The sequence below is a fragment of the Phascolarctos cinereus genome, unplaced genomic scaffold, assembly GCF_003287225.1.
Source record: "Phascolarctos cinereus isolate Bilbo 61053 unplaced genomic scaffold, phaCin_HiC Scaffold_7;HRSCAF=346, whole genome shotgun sequence".
In the NCBI taxonomy this organism is placed as follows: domain Eukaryota; kingdom Metazoa; phylum Chordata; class Mammalia; order Diprotodontia; family Phascolarctidae; genus Phascolarctos; species Phascolarctos cinereus.
In genome coordinates, this window is record NW_027556180.1 from 86,575,658 (window position 1) to 86,602,069 (window position 26,412).

A 26,412-nucleotide genomic window follows, 5' to 3' on the forward strand; every position below is an offset into this window, starting at 1 on the left:
TTTTCACAGTCCTTTTCAATTATACATATCAGAAGAAAATGGCCAGGAAATGGCATCATTTTTAAACAAATGAAGCATTTGTTCATTATCATTTATAAAGCGCTTGCTAACCTGTCCTAAGCTGTATAGTGAGCTATGCACATACATTGCAGTGAAAAACCTATGTGACTAATTTATTTCAAGCAATTTTTGATCCATTTCCATATCAACAACAAAACAGCAGCAAACTGGACAATCACAAGGAAATTATTTGTAATGGAATTTGACTGGTAGGTCTTGGTTACATTTCAAGTTTCTACCTTACCCATCTTAAAGAAATATTATTAAGGCTTAAGGATGGACTGGATTTTTTTAAAAATTGTGAACTATTCATCTCTTTGATAATATTAGCCTTTGTAGGTTAGGTGGGGAGAATAATTGAAATTTTACAGTCAAAATATGACAGGAATTAAAGACAAGTTGTGTTTAATATTTTTTATTACATTTTCAGGTTAACTTAAGCCTAGGCATGAGCAGCTTAACATGCTTATCAGTTTAATAGTTTTCCTTGAGTCTGGGATTATCCTTTGCCTTGGGCTTAGAATATGTTTTATTTTATTCTCCAAAGGAATACTAGAGATAAAGATGAAGGAGTCATTGGCTCTCAAATCCATATCCCAGAGCCAAAGTAACCCAGAGAAAGCTTTATAGTCCCACCATGAATGATGTTTATCTTCTCATGGAGTGAGGGTGGAATGTTTCTACTTGTTATCTCATTGGTATAGAGAACTCCCTTTGAGGAAACTTGCAGGTCTGTTTACATCTTCTCTGCAACATATGGTTTTAAAGAGTAGATTGGGACACTGAGTAGTTAGATGTGTCAGATGTGGGGCTTGAACCCAGGTCTTCCTGGCTCCCCAATCCCTATCTCCATCCACTGGGCTACAATGCCTCTCATCAGAAATGATTACTCCAATTTTCCCTGGAGCATAATATGAAAATCCATCAGATTTACATGGTATGCTTTTTCATAAGATGTTTGCTCCAATGAGGATCTCCCTGAAGTTGAGCTGGTGAGCCTGCTAGAAGAACAGCTTCCCCAATACAAACTACGAGTGGATTCCCTCTTATTATATGAAAATCAAGACTGGACTCAGTCCTCTCATCAAAATCAACATGACTCTAATGCCATCTCTCCAGTCCTTGCTGAAGAGACTTTCCGTTATATGAGTGAGTATCACATACTTAGAAATTTCTTATGTCAGTTGAAATAAGGATATACATGTTATATGTGTGTTATAGATATGATGATTATTTTTTTTAAAGCATACAGAAATTTTACTGCCTACCAGGAACCCAGATTAACAGGTAGAAAATGTTCTCATCGAAACGTTAAAGTTTAGTTCCAGAAAGCCCAAGTCATTTTGAATATGTGGGGCAGGGAGGACTGGTTTTCACTCCCTTTTCATTTCCATCTCATGTTCCTGATTTCCCTCTAGATCAGAGGTTCCCAAACTTATTTGGCCTACCTCCCCCTTTTCAAAAAATTACTTAATGCCTCCCTGGAAATCTACTTTCTTTAACCTTTAATGGTTTGGTTGTTTTGGGGTTTTTTGAGGTTTTTTTGTTTTTGTTTTTGATTTTTTGAAATTTGCATCATTTCAAAAAAGAACAATTTTTTTTTAAAAATGCGTCTTAAATTTAATAATTTATTGTAAATTTGTGGGGTTTTTCCTACATTGAAATTTTGATGATGCAATATTGTATCATATAACTGTAGAATATTGTATTGTAAATAAGTCATTACATGCACATATTCCTGCTGATGCATGCTGGACTTCCCAACAGTGCGCAACACACTCACCTGCCAACACTTGCTTGTTAAGACCTGTCGGCGGCCTTGACCACTTGACCAATTTTTTTTTTAGGCAGTTGGGGTTAAAGTGACTTGCCCAGGGTCACACAGCTAGTAAGTGTCAAGTGTTTGGTCTGAGGTCAGATTTGAACTCAGGTCCTCCTGACTTCAGGGCCGGTGCTCTATCCACTGCACCACTTAGCTGCCCCTCAAAGTGTGTGAGTGTGTGTACCCCTTTGCTCTTGATGGAATGATCAAAAATTAAATCATCCAAAAGTATGGAATGATTTGTAGTTAGCTTTGTAGTTAAGCAGTAATTTAGGTTGGCTGAATGTAAATTAGGAATCAGCTGGTTCCAAGGCTGATCCTATGAGTAAAGGTGAAGATGATCTTCATTCCATCATAAGAGCTAAATATCTGCTACTCAATGAATATAAATGTCTCAAATTCAAGAAATAAAACAAGTCTTTTAACCCAAACTTTCTTATGGCACCACATATATTCTATTGCTGCAATCATGAGCACAAGAGTTTTCAAGTCTTTCCCCACCCCAAGAAAGTCATCATTCAAAACATCAGCATACAGTGCAACAAGGTTCTTTTCCAAAAGACTGTAACAGAAGAGCCCTTTCTTTTTTAATAGTATGAACAGAACCCTACAAAAATTGACCCCAAATATTAGCCAGCTAGGACATCACAGCGCAAACAGATGTTAACTTTCAAGATCTGAATGAAAACCAAACAACCCACACCTGTTAAATAGTAAGTAATAGCAGAGACATAGAAACGACAGCCCAATATACTACTTACACAAACATGTTCTAATATGAGCTAAGGTAGAGTCCACAAGGCTTGTGGAAGTTTGACATTACTGTTATATGTAATTATATATAGCTTGCATTTGTGTGTTTATTTGGAAAATAATGTAATCATTATAACTTTAACTCTTATTACACTACAGATGAAACATGTACAAATGGTTTCTCAAAATTTTCTTATCTACTTTTCTTTCCTTATGCTTCCACCACCCTCTCATTATTATTCTTATTCAATACCCCCCAATTGCACCTCAGGCTACTACCACGCCCCCTCCACATCATTCCAGTGCCCCCCCCAGGGGGCAGTATCACCCGCTTTGGGAACCTATGCTCAGCTTGAGTGGAATGGTAGTGAAAGGACCTTATTGTTTCTTGCTTGTGCTGATTGAAGCAAGTTGACCTGCAAATCCCCATACGTAATGCCCCTCTAAATAAGTGTTCTAAATAGGTTTTATCATCCACACAGAATATTACCACAGAAAGTCATGAAGAATTTTGATACTTAGAGACACAGCTGTTACAGTAGTGGCCAAGAAAAATAAATACAAATTTATCCTTTTTCACTCCAAACCATCCTATGTAGAGATACATAGGGAGTATCTGGAAGATGTGCTAAACTACACTTGCTCTGTTACGATGCTAGCAGATTCCTAAATTTAATGTAGGATGATGATTCCCATAAACAGGCATCTTGTCATATCTGATTACCTGACTCAAACCAAAATTTTTTAATCAAAGGTTATGTTTTAAAATGTCTAGCTTTTTTTATTGTTGTTTTAGCAATTATGATAAAATAGGACTTCAGAGATCAATATGGAAGCAGTGGTAGATAAGCAGCCACCTAGGAGGAGGTTTCTAAAACCTGGTAGAAGAGAAGAGGTAGGAATAGGTATTGACTGGGTAGGAGTTGGCCCTCTTTCAGACAACTACTTTGGGCAGCTCCTCTTTGTTTTGGGGCATCAGGAGGAAGCTTATCAGTTCCCAGTCAAAGGCAATTGAGCAAATTGACCTCATCTCAAAAGAAAAGGTGGGAATTGCTCAAGCAACATAGCAACAGGTGTGGCCAATGGGCTGTTCAGTTCAACAATAAGACCCTATACTAATCTGCAGATACTGGGGCAGGGGGTGGGGCATGGGGCATGGGGATACAGAGACACAAAGGACGAAGTCCCTGTCTTCCCTGGGCTTCTTTTCTCCTGTGGAGCTAGAGCCTGTATACTGGGAGGCACTGAGTGCGGCATGGTGGACAGACCATTGGCTCTGGTGTTAGAGGACCTGGATTCAAATCCCACTTGTAATTCTAATTGTTCTAATAATTCTAATTCCAATAATTAAATGATAACCAACACAGAGCACTTAAAAGTTTGCAAAGTACTTTTGATATATTGTGGCTTCTATTCCTCACAACAACCTGTTGGTAGGTGTTGTTATTCTGTTTTGTAAATGAAGAAACTGAGTCAGATAGAACTCACCCATGTTCACATGGCTAGTGAGTATCCAAGTCAGGATTCATACTCAGGTTTTCCTGTCTACAAGTCCAGCACTCCGACCACTCCCTCACCATCTAGCTGTCTCTTAACTACCTGTGTGTCCTGGGGTAAATCCCTTAACCTCCTCAGGCATCAGTTTCCTTATCTGTAAAATTCAGGTTAAACTAGACAGCCTCTCCCAGCTCTAGATCTGTGTTCCTGTGATAACCAAATACAATAAAACAGAGAAGCGGCAAAGCCCAACTGTGGCAAGAGTAGAGGCAGGTGGGAACACGTGGACCATAATTATGACCTGGGTGATAGGAAAGTCAAACACTGACTTCCTCTGTTTGAGCAGCCAGACCTAGCCTGGCTCTAGGGTGCAGCTATAGCAGCAACAATGAGAAACAAACTGAAGTGTAGACAGAAGAAATGGAAACTGCTTCTGGACACCAGCAACAGCCCCCACATCCTCCTAGCGACCCTCAGTAGAGCAGACCCCAGCTGCCTTAGCCTGCCTGTGGCCCACATAGAGGAGCAGGCCTTATCTTTCTCCATTCTCAACGAGACAGCCGGCAGTGTCATTGATATGTCCCTAGAGACCTGGAGAAAGACAATACAATACTCATCTGGTTGTGCTGAACAGTAGCATGACCTATTGGAAGAAGCTGCCGCCATCGACATCACTCAGCAGCCAGCCCCACCGAGGGCTTATCAGTGACCTTGCTCCCTTTGAAGACTTGTAGCAGGCCTCCCAAAGAGCCGTGTGTGCCTAAAAGCACACTTACTCAGGTCCAAGTCCGTGCAGGAGAGAAGCTATGGTGTATTTGGGGTCCCATGAAAACGGTTCCTGGAAACCCCCTTTCTTCCTGCTACCCCCTCCTCTTACTGGCCAGTACAGAAACATAGATTATTACGTTCCAGAGGAGGAAGAACTATTGGAGGCCAAAGGTTTTTGTATACAAGGGAGAGGGGCTCATTGAGGCAAAAAGAGACGAGGTCCCGTGACACCTTTGTGCTGTGTACCCCTGACTGAATAACTAAGGCAGGGGTAGGGGAGGGAGAGAGCCTGTAAGATGTAATGGCCCTAGGGAGGATTGCGAAGGCGAGTAGAGATGGACTTGGGTATAAAGGTCATTTGGTGATTTAGGATTGAGGGAAAGAAATCTGACCCTGACCTCCGTGGAAAGTATCACACTTCCGAGTTAAAGGCCAGGCTGGCACGCAGGGCCTAGCAGCTGCATTGGCTGTTCTCATTTCTCAGACCTGTGATTTTTGCATGAATGTCCATTTAATTTGTATTCACTTTGGTTTGCCACCCTGCATCAGGAAAGTCCATCCATCTTGGAGGCAGGAGGAAGGAGACAAACACAAAGTAACTTGAGTAGAGAAAGAACGCCTACAACTGGGGCAGGAACTTGGGGGGAGGTCAGGAAAAGCTCAGTGTAGGAGGTAGCACCTGATCTGAGCTTTGAAGAAAAAAGGAGAGGGGGAGGGGATCCCATTTCAGGCATGGGACGTTTATGGGAGGGCAAGGAGATAAAAGAGAGAAGGCTGTCCTCAGAGAACAGCTGGCAGTCCCATTTAGCTGGACCACGGAGAGTGTAGATGGGGGAAGATGTGAAATAAGTCTGGAAAAGAAGGTACGTTGGAACTGGGCTTTAAGGGCAAAGTTATAGCATTTGTGTTTTCGCCTAGATTTACAAGGAAGCTGTTCAAGGTTTGTGAGAGTGCCCTGGGGCTAATGTGGTAGCATCTTAGGGACCACAGGAGAGGGAGCTCACAGCAGAAGACCTCCATTTTCTCAGTAAAATAGGAAGCAAATCCCTGTGTTGAAAGAGGAGAAGGAGCGATTGCTATGCCCCATCAAGAATCCAGTTGAGATGAGATGATGTGAATTTGTAGTGGCCGTAGCTGTTGGCATTGCATGACTTCCAGCAGAGGAGAGAAGGCAGGGGTAACCCAGGGTTGCGGTGTGGGTGAGGCCCGAGACTGTAGTGGGACTAGGAACTAAGGGAGTCAAGGGTGGAGGACACAATATAGTGGAACTTGTCAGTCAAAGGTTCAGGACTGTGAAGGGAAGAAAGCCAGGCCAGACCAAGGGCGGGAGGCCTAGAGAACTGGTGAGGACAAATGATGGACCTAAAAGGAATGAGGCCGAGGAAGAAATGGAAGGACGAGGGCTGGAAGGGAAGATTTATTGCGAAGTACAAGATGGGAGAGTAAGCTGAAGGTTGGTAGATGACTGTAATAATGATCAAAAACTGCATGAAGATTGGAATAATTTTGAGGGGAGGGTTTTAGAATTGAAAAGAGGTTTGTCAGTAATACAACAAAAAATTTCCAAGGGTCCGGGACCGGGAAGAGTACAGCTGAGTTGAATGCGAATGGGTCAAGAATGGTAGCATGGGAAAAGGGTTTTCAACCTGGCAAACAGCAGCTCTGAATCAGGGATGAGAGGAAGAAATCAAGGAAGTTTGCTTGCCACAATAAAGCAAGTACTATTTGATGGGGTTCCCATCCTTTGGGATCTCATGAGGTTCACAAGAAATATTAGAACAAACTCAAAGGATTGAAGGTGGAAAGAAAGAAAATGTGATTGATCTAATATCAAAAACAACTGACCTGGAAAATAGGTGGAGAGACAATTTGAGAGGTAATGGACTCCCTGAAAACCATAATTTTTTGAAAACCTGAAAACTACATTTCAACAAACTACAAATGAAAACTGCCAAGATCAGTTATAGACAGAAGGCAAGGTGAAGCAGGGATGGGGAAAAGAGTTAAGAGGAGGAATAATACTGAAGTGAGGAATTAAAAAAAAAAACAGAATCTAATGGGATCTCTTAGATCAAGGGTGGAGAACCTTGGGCCTTGAGGCTGTATATAGTCCTCTGGGTCCTCAGGTGTGGCCCTTTGACTGATCCAAACTTCACAGAACAAATCCCCTTAATAAAAGGATTTGTTCATAAAACTTGGACTCAAAAGGCCACACCCAAGGACCTAGAAGGCCATGTGTGGCCTCAAAGCTGCAAGTTCCCCACCCCTGCTTTAGATCACTTCTTAAACAGTTGGAGAATAACTTAACAAATATGGTATATGAATGTAATAGAATATTATTGCATCATAAGAAATGAGAAAAGAGATGATTTCAGGGAAACCTAAGTAGTATGAACTGACACAAAATGAAGTCGCAGAACTAGGAGAACGATTTATATGAGGACAGCAATTTTGGAAAGAAAAGCAACTTTGAAAGACTAACTCTGAACAATGCAGTGAACAACCATGTGTCCATAGGACCTATGATAAAACTTATTTCCCATACCCACTTGATGGAGAGGTGAGGGATACAGTAGAGAAAGACTCAAATGCTTCTGGGCATAGCAACTATGTGATTTGATTTTGTTTTGACTATGCTTACTTTTTACAATGGATTTCTTTCTTTCTTTTGGTTAATTGGGAAGAGGGGGTTAGCAATAGTGATGCCAATAGAAAAGAGGCCATAGCAAAAAATATATGTATATTTAATGCACAGAAGAAAACAGAAGGATGTTCAGAAAGAAACATGGAAGGAGGAGAGTATCAGAAACAGAAGGTAGAATTTTTTATGTGCTTTTTTAAAAAATCATGTAAATGGAGATTAATGATTTCATTGTATTCTCTCAGTGTTCTGCTACATGTATGGAAATTCTCTTTTTGGTGTTTTAGGTTTCAAATAGAATCGCCTTTTTTTTTGTTCCACTATTTATATGGAAATGCTATTGTTAAGGATTTTTTTTTTGTTTTTGGTGTTTGAAGTTTAGAATAAAACATCTTTTTTGGATAGAGCTCTGGCCTTGAAGTCAGGAGGACCCGAGTTCAAATCCAGTCTCAAGACACTTGACATTTACTAGCTGTGTGACCCTGGGCAAGTCACTTAACCCTGATTGCCTCACCAAAAAAAAAAATCTCTTTTTTAAGCACTTCTTGAATAGTCATGAGTCCTAACTGAATTTTCATTCTCTCCCTTTCTCTAAACAGTGAGTGAATATAACATTGGTTTTCTGGTTTGATTCCCCAGATTTTTCTTATTTGAAAGAGAAGTGTTTGTATGAAATCTTTCTTGAACACAAGGTTTTTAGAAAGGATTCTTCTGTTATGAAGAAAATCCAATTTGTTAACTTCTCTGGTTTCTGTGAGATTTTTAGTTTGAAAGATTAGAATAAGATACCAAACTGTAAATTCTTACATATCCACTTACAAACATAATAAAAACAGTGCTTTATTGTGGCTTGGATTTGAGCCAGTTAGGTGGGTCTTTGGGTAGGCACTGAAAAACATTTGATTATAACTTACACTCCAGTATTATACAAGGCAGATGGAGGGAGGGGAAGGGAGGAAACATGACCTTTGTTTGAACTAATAAAGTACAATGTCTAATGACAGGCAAAAATGTTTCAAGGTTGTGGCCGTGAATCGAATGATTCTTTAAAGAACTTGTTTTTAATTTTGATAGCTGACGTCTAAGAGCACTTAAAGCTTGCCAAGTGCTCTATACACAGGTATCTCCTTGGAGTCTCACGATAAGTCGGTAAAATTGGTATTTTCAGGTGTTAACCATTATCCCCGTTTTACAGATGAGGAAATGGAGTCTTGAATCTAAATGATTTGCCTGTGGTCATATAGCTGAATCGGAGAGGAGAGAAATCTCATAAGATTAGAACCCAGGTCTTCTGGGCTCCTAGAGGATCTCTGTATCCATTTTATTATACTGCCTCTCAAATCTGAGATACATCTCATGATATCCTCTTCACTGTACTTTGGCACAGAGAGGGAAATACTAAAATATTGAAAGAATATTTTCCAGGAGTAGCAGATCTGCTTAGGACCTTCCTAATGCCTATTTATTTTGACTTCTTCCATACAAAATAATACATTATATTTATTTGATAATAGAGGATGGGATAGCCAAAACTGATCTGCCTTTCATGGTATCATTCTTTTGGAGAATGAGGACTTAATTGTCCTATTCCTTAAGAAGCAAAGTGGGGAAGGGACAGATTTTGCTTAAGCAATCAGAAGACTAGATAAGCTTTTCATTAGGGTGTGACGGATCATATATGAGGGAAGGCTATAACATGGAAGAATAATAGCTTTGTAAGGTTCATTGCCCCTGGTTTTCTTGGCTTTAATTTTCCCATGCTCAGTCCCTGAGCTGGGGAGGGTGGGGCAGAGTTGACTTCTGTATTGTTTACTAAGCATTGGGCCAGTTCATAGAAGTTGGTAGATCTGTAATTTCTGTCCATGTTATCATTAAGCTCCTCCTTTTTTTCAACTCTCTGAATGTGTGTCTAAAAGAAGGCCATAACGTTAAGTGCACACCAGAGAAGTGACACGGAAGGTTAGAAAGACTGTGCCAACGAGCATCTCTGGCCTGGAGTCCTTAGGAATACCCACAGGATATGAATGAAGACCCACAAGATGGCCCTTCATAACAATAACATTAATTATAATGAGGAGCTTCTTACAGCCTTTACTCTGCGTGGTGAGGGGGCATGTATGCGTTTCGGTGGGGGGTGGGGTATGGGGAGAGGGCTTTACGTCTTTGTGAAATATGATAACTATAGCACAAGAGTCTCGTTGTTGTGGGGGGTGGCTAGGACGGGGTGGGAAGGTACAGAGGAGGAAACAACATTCATTGTCTTTGAGTTATCATACACCCTTCTTAGAAATCTTCATGTGGGTCTTAGAGAGCTGGAATATGTGAAGATCTCTTAACATAGATACGAGGAAGTCACAGAAATCAGCTATTCCTTCAAGAAGATAGAAACAACAGAATCCTCTGAAATAGTGCACTAAAAAAATTATACATGAGTTTATAGCTGCAAGGAACTGCCAAACTGATCCTTAAAAGTATGACTAGTTTGTCCATCCTGATAGTGTCTTTTCTAGAGTACTTAATACTTGGCAGCAAGGGCCAGATGTATTTCTGTACTGCTTATTCTTTTTTAGAATTAAAAGATATATAGATCTACCAGGAAAATTGCATTTTAGTGAAATTGGTTGTATTTAAAGCCCAGAGTACTGAGAAGGTGGCTGTCCTCTATCCTTAGTTAGCAGGAAGAACTGAGCAATGGTATGTGAAGCTATTTAACCACAGTGTTTTAATAGCTTTGTTCTGAGTGCTTAGCACCATTGTCTTTATATTAGCAGCTTGTTTTAAAGGAAAAGAGAGGGTGGATTAGAGGGATTCGTTGTTTTCCTGTCTGCTTTGTGACTGTCTGATATGATAAGTAAGTGACTGAGTTGTTGAGTCTCTATGTTGACTACAAGTCTCTGAGCATAAGGGGTCTCTAGTGTAGGCTGTTTTTTTGGTACAGAAAGTAGGCGGATGGGTATTCAGTTTATGTCTCACATACTTTATGTTGTCTACCAGAATAAGTATGTAAGAATTTTGAAATTCCTATTTTTTCCTTTAAACTTTTAATAGCCCTTGCATTTACTTCAGTGAAGTTATGAATGCCTGTAACTGAACTCAGAGACATGGACATTAACAAAATATTTTATGTTGAATGATCCATAATCACATTCATTGGTTATTCATTAAAAAAATTTTTATGCCAAACCCCTTCTGAGGAGGCCCTTGGAACCACATAAAACTAAAATAGGAGACTGAGCATAAGACTAGGTGAACAAATAAGGTAATCTAGGGCCTTCCCTTAGGCCTCTTTGAGTGGGATAGATAATCTCTCCATCTTGGAGAGTAACAATGTTAAATGGGTACAATCTTTTGAAAATTGTGATCGTTTATAGGAAATAGATATACTTCAAATTTCTCCTTAAAGCTTTTTTAAAAAATTAAGCTCAAGATAATTCCTTCCATCTTTTTGTTTGTTTGTTTTTGTTTTGTTTTTGCTAGGCGATGGGGTTAAATGACTTGCTCAGGGTCACACAGCTAGTAAGTGTCAAATGTCTGAGGCTAGATTTGAACTCAGGTCCTTCTGACTCCAGGGCCTGTGCTCTATCTACTGCACCACCTAGCTGCCCCCCCTTCCATCTTTTTAGTTCTTTATTGTCCTGTTTTCATCACTAGATATGACTTCTGACACACAACTTAAGGTTTTTACGTTCTTGACCTATTCTTAATCATTTTATGTTAAGTTGGTCATTAACTCACTTGCCTACTTCATCTTCGACTTTAGTTAGCATTTTTGTGTTATAAAATTTTTTTTGTTACATATAAACTTTAAAAGAACAAAGTTTGATACAATCACTGTAGGAAAACAAGACTTGTTATTGTGCCTAGGATATAGTGAATTTGTGCTAGTGGGATTTAAAAATTAGTATTTAAGTATACTTTTACTTTAAATGTAGAAATGCCTTAACACTTTCTTTGTCATGATATTTGTGGAGTTAAGATTGCGTAACTTTTTTTTTAAGGTTGCATATCCTTTCTTAAATAGAGTTATTTTGCCTCTGAATAGAATCAAAATAATTTTTTAAAAGAATATCTATGATTCTTCCTTTTTTTTAAGTTATCTGGCCTATATAAGATTTAACATCACTGTTTAACTAATTTGAAAAGGGGGATGGTGCAAAGATGCCGTCATGCTAAGATACAGAGGATTCCAGACCACCGCTCAAAAAGTTTCTCTAACTTAGAGGGCTAAATTTCTCACCTTTGATTTTCCTCTGATTCTATTAAAGAGACAGGACATAGAAATGGCTTTATTTTAGGTTGAGAAAATTACTTGACCAACCCCTGGGTCCAGCTATCAAAAGTGTATTGTTAATCAAATTAATGTGGCTAAATGATTAAGACACAATAGAAGGGGACAAAAGCCTTTCTTATAAACATCAATTATTGTGAAATTTTTTTCCCTTTCTAATTTTCTTTTTCCGATTTCATGACCTTTTTAAATGAAGAACCTTTCTGTTTTAAAGTTTAAGCTTCTTCAGATATCCTCAAATACCATCAACCCAACTATGATTCTTTTTTTAAATCTGTGATAATGAGGAATGGAGATTAGCAGGTTGTTCAAATCTACAAGATATTTAGACTTCATTTTTTTTCCTTGAGCACCTACCTTCTTCCTTACCAAGTCTTTTGTCTGAATTGTTAACATAGATAAAACAAAATTGATTTTAGTTTTCATTCACTTTATCTCTGATAAGATACCAAAGAGAGTGAAATGGTCAAATAGCACACAGGAGGAGGAGAAAGACTCAAAGAATGACAGTCAGTCAACAAGCGTTTATTTAATACCAACCATGTACTAGGTGCTATGTTAAGTGCTGGGAATACCAAGAAATTAAACAGTGCCTGCCTTCATGGAGCTTACGTTCCGTCACGGCAGACAACGTTTTCATAAATGAGTTTGTACAAAATTTATACAAGATTTAAAATTTTTTTTTTGAGGAAGAACACTAGTAGCAGGGAAGATCAGGAAAGGCTTCATTTAGAAGGTATTACTTGAGCTGAGTTTTGAAGGAAACAATGGCTTATAAGAGGCAGAAATCAGGTGGGAGTGAATTCCAACTGTATAAAGCCAGTATGTAGATGCAAAAACAGGAGATGGTGTCATTTATGAAGGCCAGCAAGAAGGCCTGTTTGGCTGGCCAGAGAATATTAGAAGAGGAATAATATATGGTATGCTTAAAAAGATATGTTGGGGTCAGGTTGTGACAGGCTGTCAAAGTTAAACCTACAGGCAAGAGTTAGGAACCCTTGGAGTATGTTTAATAGGGGAATAACATCAGACCTATGCTTTCAGAAAATCAAAAATAAAATGTAATCTAATGTCTTCCTTATAAATCTCAGAGGATTAAGAAACCAAAAATGCTAAAGTAATAATCATCAGTAGTTATCTTCCTAAGTGACTTAAAGTAGAAAACAGTCACGGTCAAGTAAGTCCCTGCCATGCCAAAGAGGTAAAAATCCCAAAACATTTTATACCACCACTCAGCTGGTTAGTGTTGATCAGTGCAAATCATTTATAGATTACCTGAGAGAAAAATAATTTAATATGTTGCCAAGGCAGATTTCCCACTGTTTAGATTATCTGCACTATTAGCCTGAAGAGTTGAGATTGAATATGGTGTTAAAGCCATAAACTGAGAAAATCCACTAGCATTTCGTTAATTTTAGGTCATGTTTATAGTTCTGTTCTCATCATAAAATATATTTGAATGGAAGTCTCCCTTGCTTATTAAGAATCAGTCGTGGGCAGCTAGGTGGTGCAGTGGATAGAGCACTGTCCCTGGAGTCAGGAGGACCTGAGTTCAAATCCAGCCACAGACACGTAACACTTCTGTGCCCCTGGGCAAGTCACTTAACTCCATTGCCTGGCCCCCCCCAAAAAAATAGAATCAGTCATTACTACTACTGAGTAAAAGATAACATGTTGGAATGTTACACAGTTGTACAATATGCAATATTGCAGATGGGCCTAGTATAACTGAGTATTTTTTTTAATGATGACTCAGGGTTTTAATTAAGCCAACAAATGACTGTTTCACAAAAGAACTATAGGTAGATACCTGATTAGTAAATTTCCTTGTTTCTGACATTCACCTACGGTTAATAGGTCATAACATAAAATAACTGCCCTTAAATGTAATCCAAACTCAGTTGTTAATAATTAGAAGGAAATTTTTCATTTACTATAACTTTTTTCTTTTTTTGTATTTCATTTTTTTCCAATTACATGTAAAGATTTCAGTATTTTTTTCAATATTCATTTTTTATAAGATTTTGAGTTCCAAATTTTTCTCCCTTCCTCCTCTCCCCCTCCCCAAGTCGCAGACAATCTGATATAGGTTATACATGTGCAATCATGTTAAACCCATTTCCCATATTAGTGAGAAAAGAATCAGAATAAAAGGGGAAAACTACAAGAAAGAAAAAACAAAGTGAAAATAGTATGCTTCAATCTGCATTCAGACTCCAAAGTTCTTTCTCTGGATCTATCATGAGTCTTTTAGAATTATCTTGATCATTGTATTGCTGAGAAGAGCTAAATCTATCATAGTTGATCATTGTACAGTGTTGCTGACTATAATCTTTTAAGATCAGAAAAATAATTTGTAAACTTAAAACCCAGCAAACCCAAAAAGTAAGAAGGTAAAGACATCTGTATCATCAATATGGAAAAGTGATTCATATGTGTTGGTTGAAAGTTACTCTTGTGGAACTCCTTTGATTACTATGACAACCTTTTCATCACATCCATATATTCTTTTTTTTTAAACAGATTGATCCTTTTGCCTTTTCTAAGTGCTTATATTCAAATTTTCTTATTGTTTCTGAAACAGTCAACACTGATTTGGATTTTTTTTTTCTTAGTTCTAGGCACAGACAGGGTGGAGCAGATGACCAGAACTTATAATGACATTGAAATGGTCACACACCTTCTGGCTGAGGTAGGATCACCTCTTCCCTTTGAGTAAAAATTATTGACTAAAGTTCAAATGATCATTTTTCTTTAGCAACAGTAGAGAAGTGAATTCTTTGGCTTGTCTTATCAGGAGTTGCTATAACTTAAATACTCGGAAAACTAAAAGAGTAGAAGATCCCCTCCAACAATAGCTGCCCCTCTTGAGTCTATATTTATTTGGATCTGATTAGATATTAAAATTCAGGTGCAGAGTAATTAGAAATACTGTATTGAAAACTCTCTTGCTTTGCCCTAATTTCACCAAAATAAAATACTATAAGCGTATAGGTCTATCACTGCCTATCCCTGAATACTTATTCTCTTAGCCGTTATCTAACTTTTTTTTGCCACCCTAGACTTTGAGCCTCAAAACTCTTGGTCTTTTATTTTCCTCATCTATAACATGAGGCATTTAGGATAGATGATTGTATTATAAAGTCTCTTCCACCTTTAACCATCTTATGATTGTATTCTGTGAAATAATATTGCCCCTGTCTTCTAGAAACTTAAAATTATTAGCCTATATAGAGCCAGCTTCTTTCCTTTTTTTTTCCTCTAGTCTCTTCTCTGTCTTACCCAGGCTGGGAGCACAGCTGCCAATCATGGGCCTGTTCCCAATACTGATCACCTCCTGCTCTGTTTTTTTAATATGGGCAGCCCAGTGACCCTCTAGTCCTGGGAGCTCCCCCTATTGGTGCTTTACTTCATCCCAGGCACTCACTTTGGTTTAGAGCTTCCAAACTCCAGTGATCCCCCAGTCTCAGCCTTCCTCAGGAGCAGGGATCATACAGGCTTGTGCCACCATACCCAGCTCTAGAGCTACTTTCAACCTACCTGACTACTACCAGTTCATTTCAGTGCCCCTTTTCTGGAACGTTACTTAATAGTTGTGTCTCCTGGCCCCAACTCTAAGGGTCACCTTGAAGGCTTCAGGGCCCCTATGTAAGATGATGATCAATAACTCTCAATATGAAAAATCAGATAATGATTTGCATTGAGCACTGAGGCCCTCACATGTTTTGTTGAAAAATTTTCCTGCTTTCTTGGAGGAATTTCTGGAATTAAAATGAAATTTGACACTTTCTAGGAATTTGCGTTTGTGACTAGAGCTTCTGGAGTATATTGGATTAAGTAATACTTTACTTGCTGTCAAGTGAAAAATATGTTTTATGTTTGGATAGAGAGATCGGGACCTCGAGCTAGCAGCTCGCATTGGCCAAGCTCTCTTGAAGAGGAACCATGTTCTGTCTGAACAGAATGAAGCACTTGAAGAGCAGTTGGGACAAGCCTTTGATCAAGTGAGTGGTTTTCCTGAATGATAGAAGCCTTGAGAGAGCAGAGTTATCTACTGTGGTGGATTCTCTGAAATGATTCCATCACATAAGGGCCCTCTGGCAGGTGGAGTATTTTGACTGCCATTATAGTGAATACAGTGATGGAACAAGATATTTTGAAGGTCTTCTATTATGCGATTATGCTCTTATTAATCATGTGAAAGTAACTTAATACTTGTGGTAAGCTACTTGTGTAGTAATGCTCTATTTTGCCCCTGTTTTAGCCATGCTACTTTGTTTTATGAAACTTCATCTTGAATTTATGTTAAAGATCCATCAGTACTTAAGGGATCTGTAACTTAATGGCGTTGCTGGTACTCCTGCCACCAAAAATGATCACAGTCTATATTCTATCACTTAGTAGATGGTTCTTCTGAACTTAACTTGGTTGGTGTTTGGACAACATGGCGGTTCCATGCCCAGAGCTTTGGTGGCGAGGTGTGGGATCCGCTAGAGTTTGCTCTCTACTAGCCTATCTTTTGACATCCCAGAGTCATTTCTGTGACTTCTTGAAATAGAGAAAGGCTTTAATGGAAGATGTAAAAGATAGAAACCGTCTTTCCGTTGATGCCTTTAGTCATATTCATGGTTTAAACAGAAAACGTGGCTTGCCTCGTAACAGTAAACTTTTTCATTGGAATTGATTTGTATTGAATTGTAACTTATTAGAATGCTTGTGTTATTAAAACTTCAAAGATGTATTGTAGCAAAAACGTTCTCAATTTGTAGCTTGAGGAAGACTGAGTGAAGTTTTTTCATCTTTTGATATGTTTCATATCAGTCAGGAAAATGTTGCTTTCAGTGTTGTTTCTTAGTTTAAACTGTGGTACAGTTCTCGGAATTCAGAGGCCACGTTGCCTGCTGTGTAAAGTATGAAATAGGAAGAACATTTGGTAAATCAGATACCTTTTGCGTTTAGGTTAATCAGCTGCAGCATGAGTTGTCTAAGAAAGAAGCATTACTTCGTGTCTCCTTTGCTTTGGAAGAGAGTGAAACTGATTCCAGCTGTTCTACACCACTTAGATTCAATGAGTCTTTCAGCCTTTCTCAAGGTCTCTTACAGCTGGACATGCTACAAGAAAAACTCAAGGAACTGGAGGAGGAGAATTTGGCTCTCCGATCTAAGGTATCCCAATCCTCATCTTCTCTTGCTTCACAGTGCATGTTAAAGTTAGGGGGGTAGGGGGGAGTGGAATGGAAAGGAAGATCTAGTAAGTTTAGAGCAGGGTTTCTTAACCTAGGGTCCATAAACTTGGTTTAAAAAAAAAACTTGTAAAATATTTTGATAGCTATATAATTGGTTTCCTTTATAATCCTATATATTTTATTTTGCTCATTCATTTAAAAAGATTGTTCTGAGAAGGGCACATAAGCTCCTCCAGACTTCCAAAAGGGATCCATGACTCAAAAATGGTTAAGAACTCCTGGTTTATAGTATGCTCAAGATTTCCTTAAGGTTACACCACCTTTGCCTATCTATGCATTCTCATGGTTCTAAATTTACACACTTTAAAAGGAAGAGTGTTGAACTTTACGAGAAAAAGAAGTTTAGAAAATTCTCTAGTAATCTTTTGGTAGACCATTTCACTCAAATCAACTTCAAAAGTATGAACTCTAGCTTCCATCTTGAGTATACATGAAACACATCCTTATTCACAGATTTGCTTTTTTCCATACTACTCATTGGTTGGTGCATGTGGGATTGTGTCATTAACTATTTCTTCTCCATCCAGAATATCTAACCTAAATAGAGATTTCAATATATTGGGATTTAGTCCCTTGAAACCTAGTGGAAAGCAGGATGCTACAGTGAAAAGAGCTCTCAGTGAGGAATCAGAGGACCCTGGTTTGAATCCCTGTTATAATACAGGAGCTTTTGGGCTCTGACCTCTAGCAGCTTTGCTCTTGATCCAGGCAGCCAGAAGGACAGCAATGGAGATACAACCAGGGGTTATTTAATTTATTCTTCTCAAAGGGTTGCTGATAATGGGAGCCCCAATTCCTACAGCATTCCCTAATTACTCTTCTCACAGGAGCAGGTGAGAACATAGTCGAAGCTCCAGCTCCTGCAGTGTCCCCTAAGTCTCGATGGGGGCCAGTCGAGGCAAGCACAGGATTGCGCTGTCACATTCCCCACTTACTGCCCAGGGCTGACTTGCTTTGTAGAGGCGCACACAAAGAAGGCACTTTGCCAGCAACAGGCTCACATGTTTCCATAAACTTTGGCGATATCATGGTGACTCAGCACAGAGCAAGTACACCAATGTTTATATCATCTTAACATTCTGTACCTGTGTGCAGATGCAGTAGCAGTTGTTTATGGCCATGGATCCTAGGAACTAGTGTCTATGATCCTGGGAACTATTATCTAAAAAAGAATAATAAAATCCACCTTACACCTAAAATCCCTCTTCCTACCTGTGTCACCTGGGAAGGCCACTTACTCTCCCTGGGTCTCACTTAGTTCCTTGACTGTCAAGTGAGAGGGTTGGACTAATTTGACATCTCGGGTCCCTTTCAGCTTTTAAGTCTGTGATTCCATGATCCTTCTTGGGCAGGGTATCTTGTGATTACCCTTCACTGGCTTCTCTTCCATAAAGGGAGGTAGATGTTCTGCGGGAGCCTTACCTTTTCCCTCCCTTGGTGAGCTCAGAATTCCACTCCTGTGGCTTCAGGTAACACCTGAGTCCACGTCCCAAGCCTGCCTTAACCTTTCTCCCTAACTAGAGTCCCCTCCAGTTCTGCGTATCCTGATGAATGAGCGCACATCAGCTGCGTCTTGTCTAAATAAGATATCTCCCTCAGTGTCTAGTGTAGCTACGCGCGGTAGCTGCTTAAAAGTGTGGTGAATTTTAATCCTTCATTCATCGGGCGTGTATTAAATGGCAGTTGTGCAGAAGACAGTGGTAGGTGCTTCGATACAAAGATAAAAATAAATCAGGCCTCGCCCTCAAAGAATTTATGTTCTACTGTGGGAAAACAACATGTGCCTCAGTTAGCCAGTACAAAGTGTGTACAAAATAAAGGAAAAGCCTTGGGGTTGGGGGAGGTGGGAGAGAGAGACAGTAATAACAGGGGAAATCTGGAAGGGCCTTTTGTAAAGGGCAGCATTTGGGCCGAGCCGTGGATACAGTGTTTTGGAGAGATAGAGGTGTGAAGGGAATGCATTCTGTTTGTAGGGTCAGCTTATGCAGGTCATGGAGGGAGGAAATAAAATGTAGCATAGGAAGCAATGATAGGTAGTCTATTTAAGCTGGAACACAGGGTTAATAAAGGCGATAAATGTGAGATCAGCTTAGAAAGTTAGGTTGGAACCAAGCTTTCTGTGACAGCCAGAGGAGTTTGTGCTCAGTTCTAAAGGCAGTAGGGAGCCACTTGATCTTCTTAAGCAGGTCAGTGACATGATTAAACACTTTAGGAATGTCAGTATGGAAACTCTGTTAAGAATGTATTGGATAGGAAAGAGCCTGGAGACAGGGAGACCAATTAGAAGGCTGTGGCTGTCATGTAGGCAAGAGTTGATAAGAGAAGAGAACTGATGAGACAACATGGAAACATGGAAACAGAATTGACAGAATTTAGCCAGCTGACTGGTTTGAGGGTTAAAGGAGAGTGAATAAGAGAGGATGATGAGGATTGCTGGTCCTGGTGATGTGAAGGATGGTGGTGTTCTCAGAGGAAATAGGGAAATTAGGAAGAAGGGTGGGTCTTAGGAGAAAAGATAATGAGTTCTGTTTCAACATGTCCAGTTTGAGGTGCCACATGCAGTTGGAAATATTGCTATGGGCAGTTGGTGTTGCAGGACCAAAGCTTGGGAGATAAACTAGAGCTGGATTTGTATGCATGGGATTTAACTGTATAAAGATGATCATTGAATTCATAGTCACTGATAAGATCACCAGGAAAAAAGAGGATTTTCTTTAGGGAGTGGGGCATGGAAGATGGAACAAACTGAGAAGGAGGAGGAGAACCAGGAGAGAGCCAAGTCACAAAAACCCAAGGAGGAAAGAGCATCCAGGAGGAGAGAGTGATTAACAGTGCTGCAGAGGTTGAGAAGAATGAAAATTAAAAATAATCCCTCTGGCTTAGCAGATAACAACCTTGAAGAAAGTAATTTCAGTTGAATGTTGAGGTCGTAAATTATGTTGGAATGGATTGAGGAATGAGAAGTGGAGACAGTCTTTCTAGGAGTTTGGTTGTAAAAGGATACTATCTTGAGAGGATGGTAGGCTTTGATAGGATGGGGAAGACCTGATGGGTATAGAGAGAGAAATTAAGGAACAGAGAGGGGAGGAGTGACAGAGAATGAAAGAGCAAACTGCTGAAAGAGATGAGATCCAAAGGCATCAGGGGTGGACCGTGGTGAAGAGAAGATCGTCTTTGTCAGAGTCAGAGAGGACGGCGAGTGATGGCCAGGTGTGTCTGTAATTTGTGACCGGGCACAGGTCCTGCCTTAGACTGTTAATACACTAGTTAATGCTCTAAGTTTTCTCCCAGAGGTTTGAGTAGAGATTTGGGTCCCAGATCTAGCCTGGCTCACTCACAGACATTCGTGCTTTACTTTTTATTTCCTGCCAACTTGCTCATCAGTTGCTCACAAAGATTGCAATAAAAAATTCTTCTGTGACAATTTTTGCATTCTCCTTCCTTATAGAACTAGAGTAGTGCCTGATGCTGCAAACGTCGTCTTGGTTTTCATCTTTCTAGTCCAGCATGCTGTTTTGTATAGAGGTCTGATAGTCATGACACTGTCTTTTCCTCCTTCACCTTTCTCTCTTGCCTACTTCTAATAAAAAAAAAAGTTTATTGTCTCCTTGGTGTGTATGTGTGCTTAAAGTGCTCTCAGGCTTGTCTATCATCTGTGGTAATGATTGCATGGAAAGTATCAAGGTTATTTTTATGTCACCATAATAAAGCTCTGTGGAAGTATTATTATGAAATCCCTCATTTTATGATCGATACTATACCGACTCCGAGTTTTATGGATATGTCTTCATGACCTATTCATCATATCTTAAATGAGATATAAAGGTTATCTCAACTACTCATGACTCATTATTAAAGAATTAAAATATGCTGCTACTACAGAACTCACTGCAATCTCTTTGTTTTTCTATTAAAGGCTTCTCACATAAAGACTGAAACAATTACCTATGAAGAGAAGGAGCAGCAACTTGTCAATGACTGTGTTAAAGAGCTTCGTGAGTATTCAGTTTCCATTCTGTTGTTGGAATTCAGGTTAGACAGTTCTAGAATGGCCTTTTTACAAGCTTCGTCATGCTTCATTTTTCTATTTTTAGGTGAACATTCAAGTTAACAGATATTTAAGGACCTACCAATAAAACAACTTATTTCCTCATTCATTAAGCACCTTACTTTGTGCAAGACACTGAGTTGAGTATAAGGGTTATAAAGACAAAAATGAGGTAATGCCTACCCCTGAGAAACTTATGCTATGTGTTTCATAAACTTCCAGTTTGCAATTGACTAAATTTCTATTTAGAAGTCAAATAGAAGATTTCCCTAAGAATATTTCAAACAGCAGTTTGAAGAAGTGCATTTTAATATCTTGGTATATAGCCTCAGTTTTCTTGATTAAATGAGAAAGGTGGGCTAGGGCGATAGCCCAGGTCCTTGTGATTCTATGACTGTGTGTGAAATAAAGCACCAAATTTAATTTTTAAATATTTTACTTCCTTTGCCCCCAGTACTAGTTGTTAAATCAGACTTACATTGCTGTACATCATACCAAAGGACACCAACTGAAAAGATGTGGAAAAAAAGATGGTGAGCATGTCACCTGAAAGAGGGATAAGGAAGTCCTTTCTATCAAGAACCGCTGACCCCCAAAACTGTTGATCAAGAATGACATAAATGAAGATTCAACTTAGGTTTTAGGTCAAAAGTGTTTTAGAGAGAGGAGAAAATGTTGTGCAAGACCAATTTTTAAACTAAAGATAGGAAATGCAAATTCTGTTTAATGCATTTGAACAATTAAAAAATGTTAGTATTATGTCATGATCAATTAAGGGGAACAACCAGGAAGAAATAATAATAATAGCTAGCATTTGTGTAGTGCCTACTATATGGCAGGCACTGTGCTAAGCACTTCACAAATAACATCTCATTTGATTCTTACAGTAACCTTGGAAGGCCAGTGCTATTATTATTCCCATTTTGCAGATAAAGAAACTGAGGCAAACAGGTTAAGTGACTTGCTCAGGGTTATGTAGCTGGCAAGTGTCTGAGATTGGATGTGAACTCAAGTCTTCCTTACTCTAGGCCCAGTGCTCTGTCTGTGTAGCTGCCTAAGAAAGGAAGCAGAACAGGGAAAGGGAAGAAGAGAGAGAATGACACCAAAGGAGAGAAGGCTGTAGCTTCTATAATGAGTGTAGCTATTAGTCCTTCCCATTCATTTAGGCTATCAGCATCTAGATAGATTAAGTTATCACAGAATTTTCATGCTTTAAGAAACTTTAAAAATCAAATCTCTCCTTTTACGGATGAGGAAATAATCTCAAAGAGGTTAAAGGACTTCCCTAAATTGCAAAGCTAGCTTTCTGATTCCTCATTACTGTTCTCTGAAGTCTCATTAACTCTCCACCAACTTAAAAGTCTTTTCTGAACTGAGAAACAGCGGAGAGGAGAGGAGAGGAGGGGTCTGGTTTTCTGTGTTTTGGTGGGCTGTTCTTTCCTCTAAATTTTAAAGTTTATTTTTGAAATAAATATTTACTTTCGCTTGGAATCCTCATAGCTTAACATGGGTGGGAAACAATGACAGAGGTTTTAGAAATTTCCCCTAAAAATGTTAAGCGTTTTGCTTACTTGCCTGAAAATCTATCTGACTTGCGAAGGCTACTTGCTTGTCTTTTGAATAATAAGAGCTGCCTCTCTTCTCAGTAAACATGCCATCATTTCTTTCATTTTTTCAGATATTTTTTAAATCAAATCTTTTGTTTTTTAAGATTAATGAAGTGATACTACAGATGATCATGAGTGTTCTCCCCAAGGAAAACTCAGTGGAAAACCTTTGAGGAGTGAAGTGAGTTAGGTGTAAAGGATTGGTTTTTGTTTGTTTTTTCCGCTAAGTGGGTCTTGTGTTATTTATTATTTTTAGCTCTACTAGATTCCTGTAGGCTTAAAAAAATGCTAGCTTACCTGTGCCTAGGATTTGCATTTTAACACCTTAAACATGACTATTATGTCTTCTCTATTGTCCTGATAAGAGCTGTTTCTGAGTCATGGGCCAAATATCCCACCCTCCCAAAAATATCTTAAAGAAATTATACCCTAATTGCTACTCTATCCTAAGAACTAAAACTTGCTTAACTTGCCTAATTCTTTTATTGTTGTTCAGTTGTTTTAGTCATGTCCAACTCTTCGTGACCCCATTTGGGGTTTTCTTGGCAAGGATACTGGAGTGGTTTGCCATTTCCTTCTCCTGCTCATTTTATAGATGAGGAAACAAACGAGGTTAAGTGATTTGCTCAGGGTCATGCAACTAGTAAGTGTCTGAAGCTGGATTAAGTTTTCCTGACTCTAGACCTGGCGCCCTATCCGCTGTGCCACCTAGCTGCCTGACTCATTCTACATTGACAATTCTACCTGAGTTGTTTCCCGTTGTCTTTAAGTTAAAATCTTGTTGACAAGATTGTTTAATTCCATGTATGTACAAGGGTGCTTCGCATCAGCTCTAAATTCATGATCCTTTGACCTCATCTGAAATACTGAATCATAAAGCAGAAGTGCCCAATTAAAATGTATGCATTATTTCAAAACATCTCTTCCCTCATAGGGGATATCCTTGAACCAGGGCCCCACTCAAGGTAAGCTGTTCCAGAAGTCCTCATCTAGCTTGAATTTGGACACAGGGGCCACCTTTAACCAATGTTTGCCCTTGGTTGTGATGGTTTTTCATCTTTTGCTCTATCATGAAAGAAGTTCATACTCCACATTATAATTTTTTAAGGCAGATTCTAGATTCATAAACCAGCTGGATTTGAGAAAGTTGTTCTTTGCAGGGTTAGCATTTACATTGATTGGCACTGCAAGTAACCTATTCAGTAGCGATCAGAGATCTGGGTTACGACTCTGTAGCTGGGTGATCTGGTTCAGATCACTATAGGTGGAGAAATTCTACTACTGTTTGTTCCCCTGGGGGGCCTTAGAGTTATCAGAATCGTTCTTTTAACTCTCCAGGTGAGACAAATGCGCAGATGTCCAGGATGACAGAGGAGTTATCGGGGAAGAGCGATGAACTGATTCAGTACCAGGAAAAGATCTCCTCCCTCTTGTCACAGATCCTTGATCTTCAGCACAAAATTAAAGAAGTAGGTTTAAAGGCACAAGCCAATTTTGTGCCCTGTCATTAGACCGCAGCTCTATGTGTCCTAAATATGTCCGTGCAGTTTCTTTCCACCCACCCCATCCGTTCTGTTAGCCCACCATACCACCTGCACTGTAGGACAGGCCCTTGGCTGTCCCCCAGGCTGCCATTGTCGCTTCCTTCTCAGTCCGGTCTGTCCAATGTACTACTGCCAGTTCAGTCATCATAATGAACGCACATTTCTGATCCAGTCACTTCCCTGCTTGAAAACTGTCCTGGTTCTTCATTGTCTGCCAAGTACTTATGTCTGCTTAGCCGAGGACTTGAGGCCTAGACAAACTGACTTGGGTCTGCCTCCAGCCTATCGCACACGACTCCCTGTCATATGCTGTCTTCTTCAGCCAAACTGGAGTACTCGTGATCCCCTAAATGCTTTCAACGCCCTTGCGTACACTGTTGCCTGTGTCTGGAATACAGCTCCTCTAAGTCTCTCTCTCTGGAAAACAGAGTAACGACTTACCGAACTCAGTAGACTACCATGTGGCCTATTAGTTAATAATCCTCGTAGTTCTCTGGACAGTTTGGAGAGAAATAGTTTTTGTCCGTGTTAGACTTTTACAGTTATTTTATGATTATGAATCTAATATTATAATTAGGATTTTATAAAGTTGCCTCTTGAGGAGTAACTGTTATTCATATCAGAATTTCTAATGCTGTCATATGCTTCCCCCATAAAAAAGAATAATTGTATGTTATATGCTTAAAATTTTAAGTATGCTTTTTTTTAACATGGCACTAGCATGTCCTTGAAAAGGAGGAACTGAGGCTTCACCTACAAGCTTCCAAAGATGCCCAAAGACAGCTGACAATGGAGGTAATTTGTTTCCTTATCTTTTTTGTGTCTCTCTTTTTTCTTCAGTGGTCTTTATGAAGAATTATATAACTAGAGAAAATGGAGAAAAGCAGTGATTTTTTTTTTTAATTCATCAAGCGGCATCTGTGGATTATCATCGGCATGTTCTATAGACCACAAAAAAATTTGAATTCTGTAGAATTCTTCAGCAAAAATAGAATTTTCAGTCTAGCTCGAATGACCATTAACAAGATAGTTCCTTTTACATAGGGTCTATAATTTCAAAAGAGAATGGCAGGGTTCATTGTCATGAAGGAGTCTGCCTTGTCAACATACTACTTAAAAGCAGCAATAGAAATACCAAAAAGAAACAGAACTGTCAGAAACCCTCCCAGGTTGGAAGTAATTCACAGAAATGATGGATTTGGTGCTCTCTCATCTGTGATCCTATAAAAAAGGCCTATTGTGCTCCATTGGTTTCCTCCCAGCATCAGAACAACATAAGAAGGACCTTGGCATGGGGAGTTGTTCTTCTCTGGGAGAACATGGAGAAATGGGAGGAATGACTTGTGGGAGGAGCATGTGTGAGGGGCTTGCTGCTGGTATCGTGCAAGATCAAGGATCCATTGAAGTATTTCAAGGGAGCTAGTGCACAGTGGGTAAGAAGAGTGCTGCATAGGGAGTCAGGAAGGCCTGAATTCAAATCCTGCCTCAGTCATTTACCAGCTGTATGACCCTAGGCAAATCACTTAACCTCTCCCAATTTCAGTTTCCTCATCTGTAAAATGGGGATAACAATAGCATTTCCCTCCCAGGGCTGTTATGAGAATCCAGTGAGATAAAATTTGTACTGTGTTTTACAAATTTTAATGTGTTACATAAATGTTAACTGTAATAATTATTGTTATTTTTTTTACAACAAAAAAACAAGAAAGGACGGACAACTAGAATATGATGTGCTAAAAGTTAAGAAAGATTGGCATTTGTTTCAGAATCAGCTTTGTAAAAATAACTAAGCATTCTTTTAAAAAACAAAATACTTAAAGATCAAGATGGCTTTTAAGAGAATAGAGATCATCTCATGTAATGCTTTAATCCATAGATATTTTTCAACTGTGAATAATTGGATGGTATCTCAATGGAATCACCAATAAAATTAAAAAGATTAATACTACTTTTTAAAATAATTTATTTATTTTTAGTTTTCAACATTCACTTCCATAAGATTTTGAGCTTTTAATTTTCTCCTCCTCCCTCCCCTCCCCCTTCCACAAGACAGTATGCAATCTGATATAGACTCTACTTATACATTCATTTTAAACATATTTTCACATTAGTCATGTATAGAAGAACTAATGGGAGGA

At 39.1% G+C, this 26,412-nt stretch overlaps 1 protein-coding gene across 3 annotated transcripts in view; it reads left to right on the top strand.

The window, feature by feature from the left end:
* The window catches only part of TRAK2 (trafficking kinesin protein 2), a 71,327-nt gene that overhangs the window by 27,130 nt on the left and 17,785 nt on the right, over positions 1-26,412 (top strand). For 2 of the 3 annotated variants that reach the window (XM_020970734.2, XM_020970725.2), the window contains 7 exons: positions 1,015-1,209; positions 14,445-14,521; positions 15,717-15,833; positions 16,789-16,995; positions 20,992-21,070; positions 24,069-24,199; positions 24,995-25,069. In XM_020970734.2, the coding sequence (XP_020826393.1) occupies positions 1,015-1,209; positions 14,445-14,521; positions 15,717-15,833; positions 16,789-16,995; positions 20,992-21,070; positions 24,069-24,199; positions 24,995-25,069 (881 nt within the window). Of the gene's footprint in view, positions 1-1,014; positions 1,210-5,659; positions 5,764-14,444; positions 14,522-15,716; positions 15,834-16,788; positions 16,996-20,991; positions 21,071-24,068; positions 24,200-24,994; positions 25,070-26,412 lie in introns of those variants that run through there. The other variant, XM_078147560.1, reaches the window with a different exon arrangement.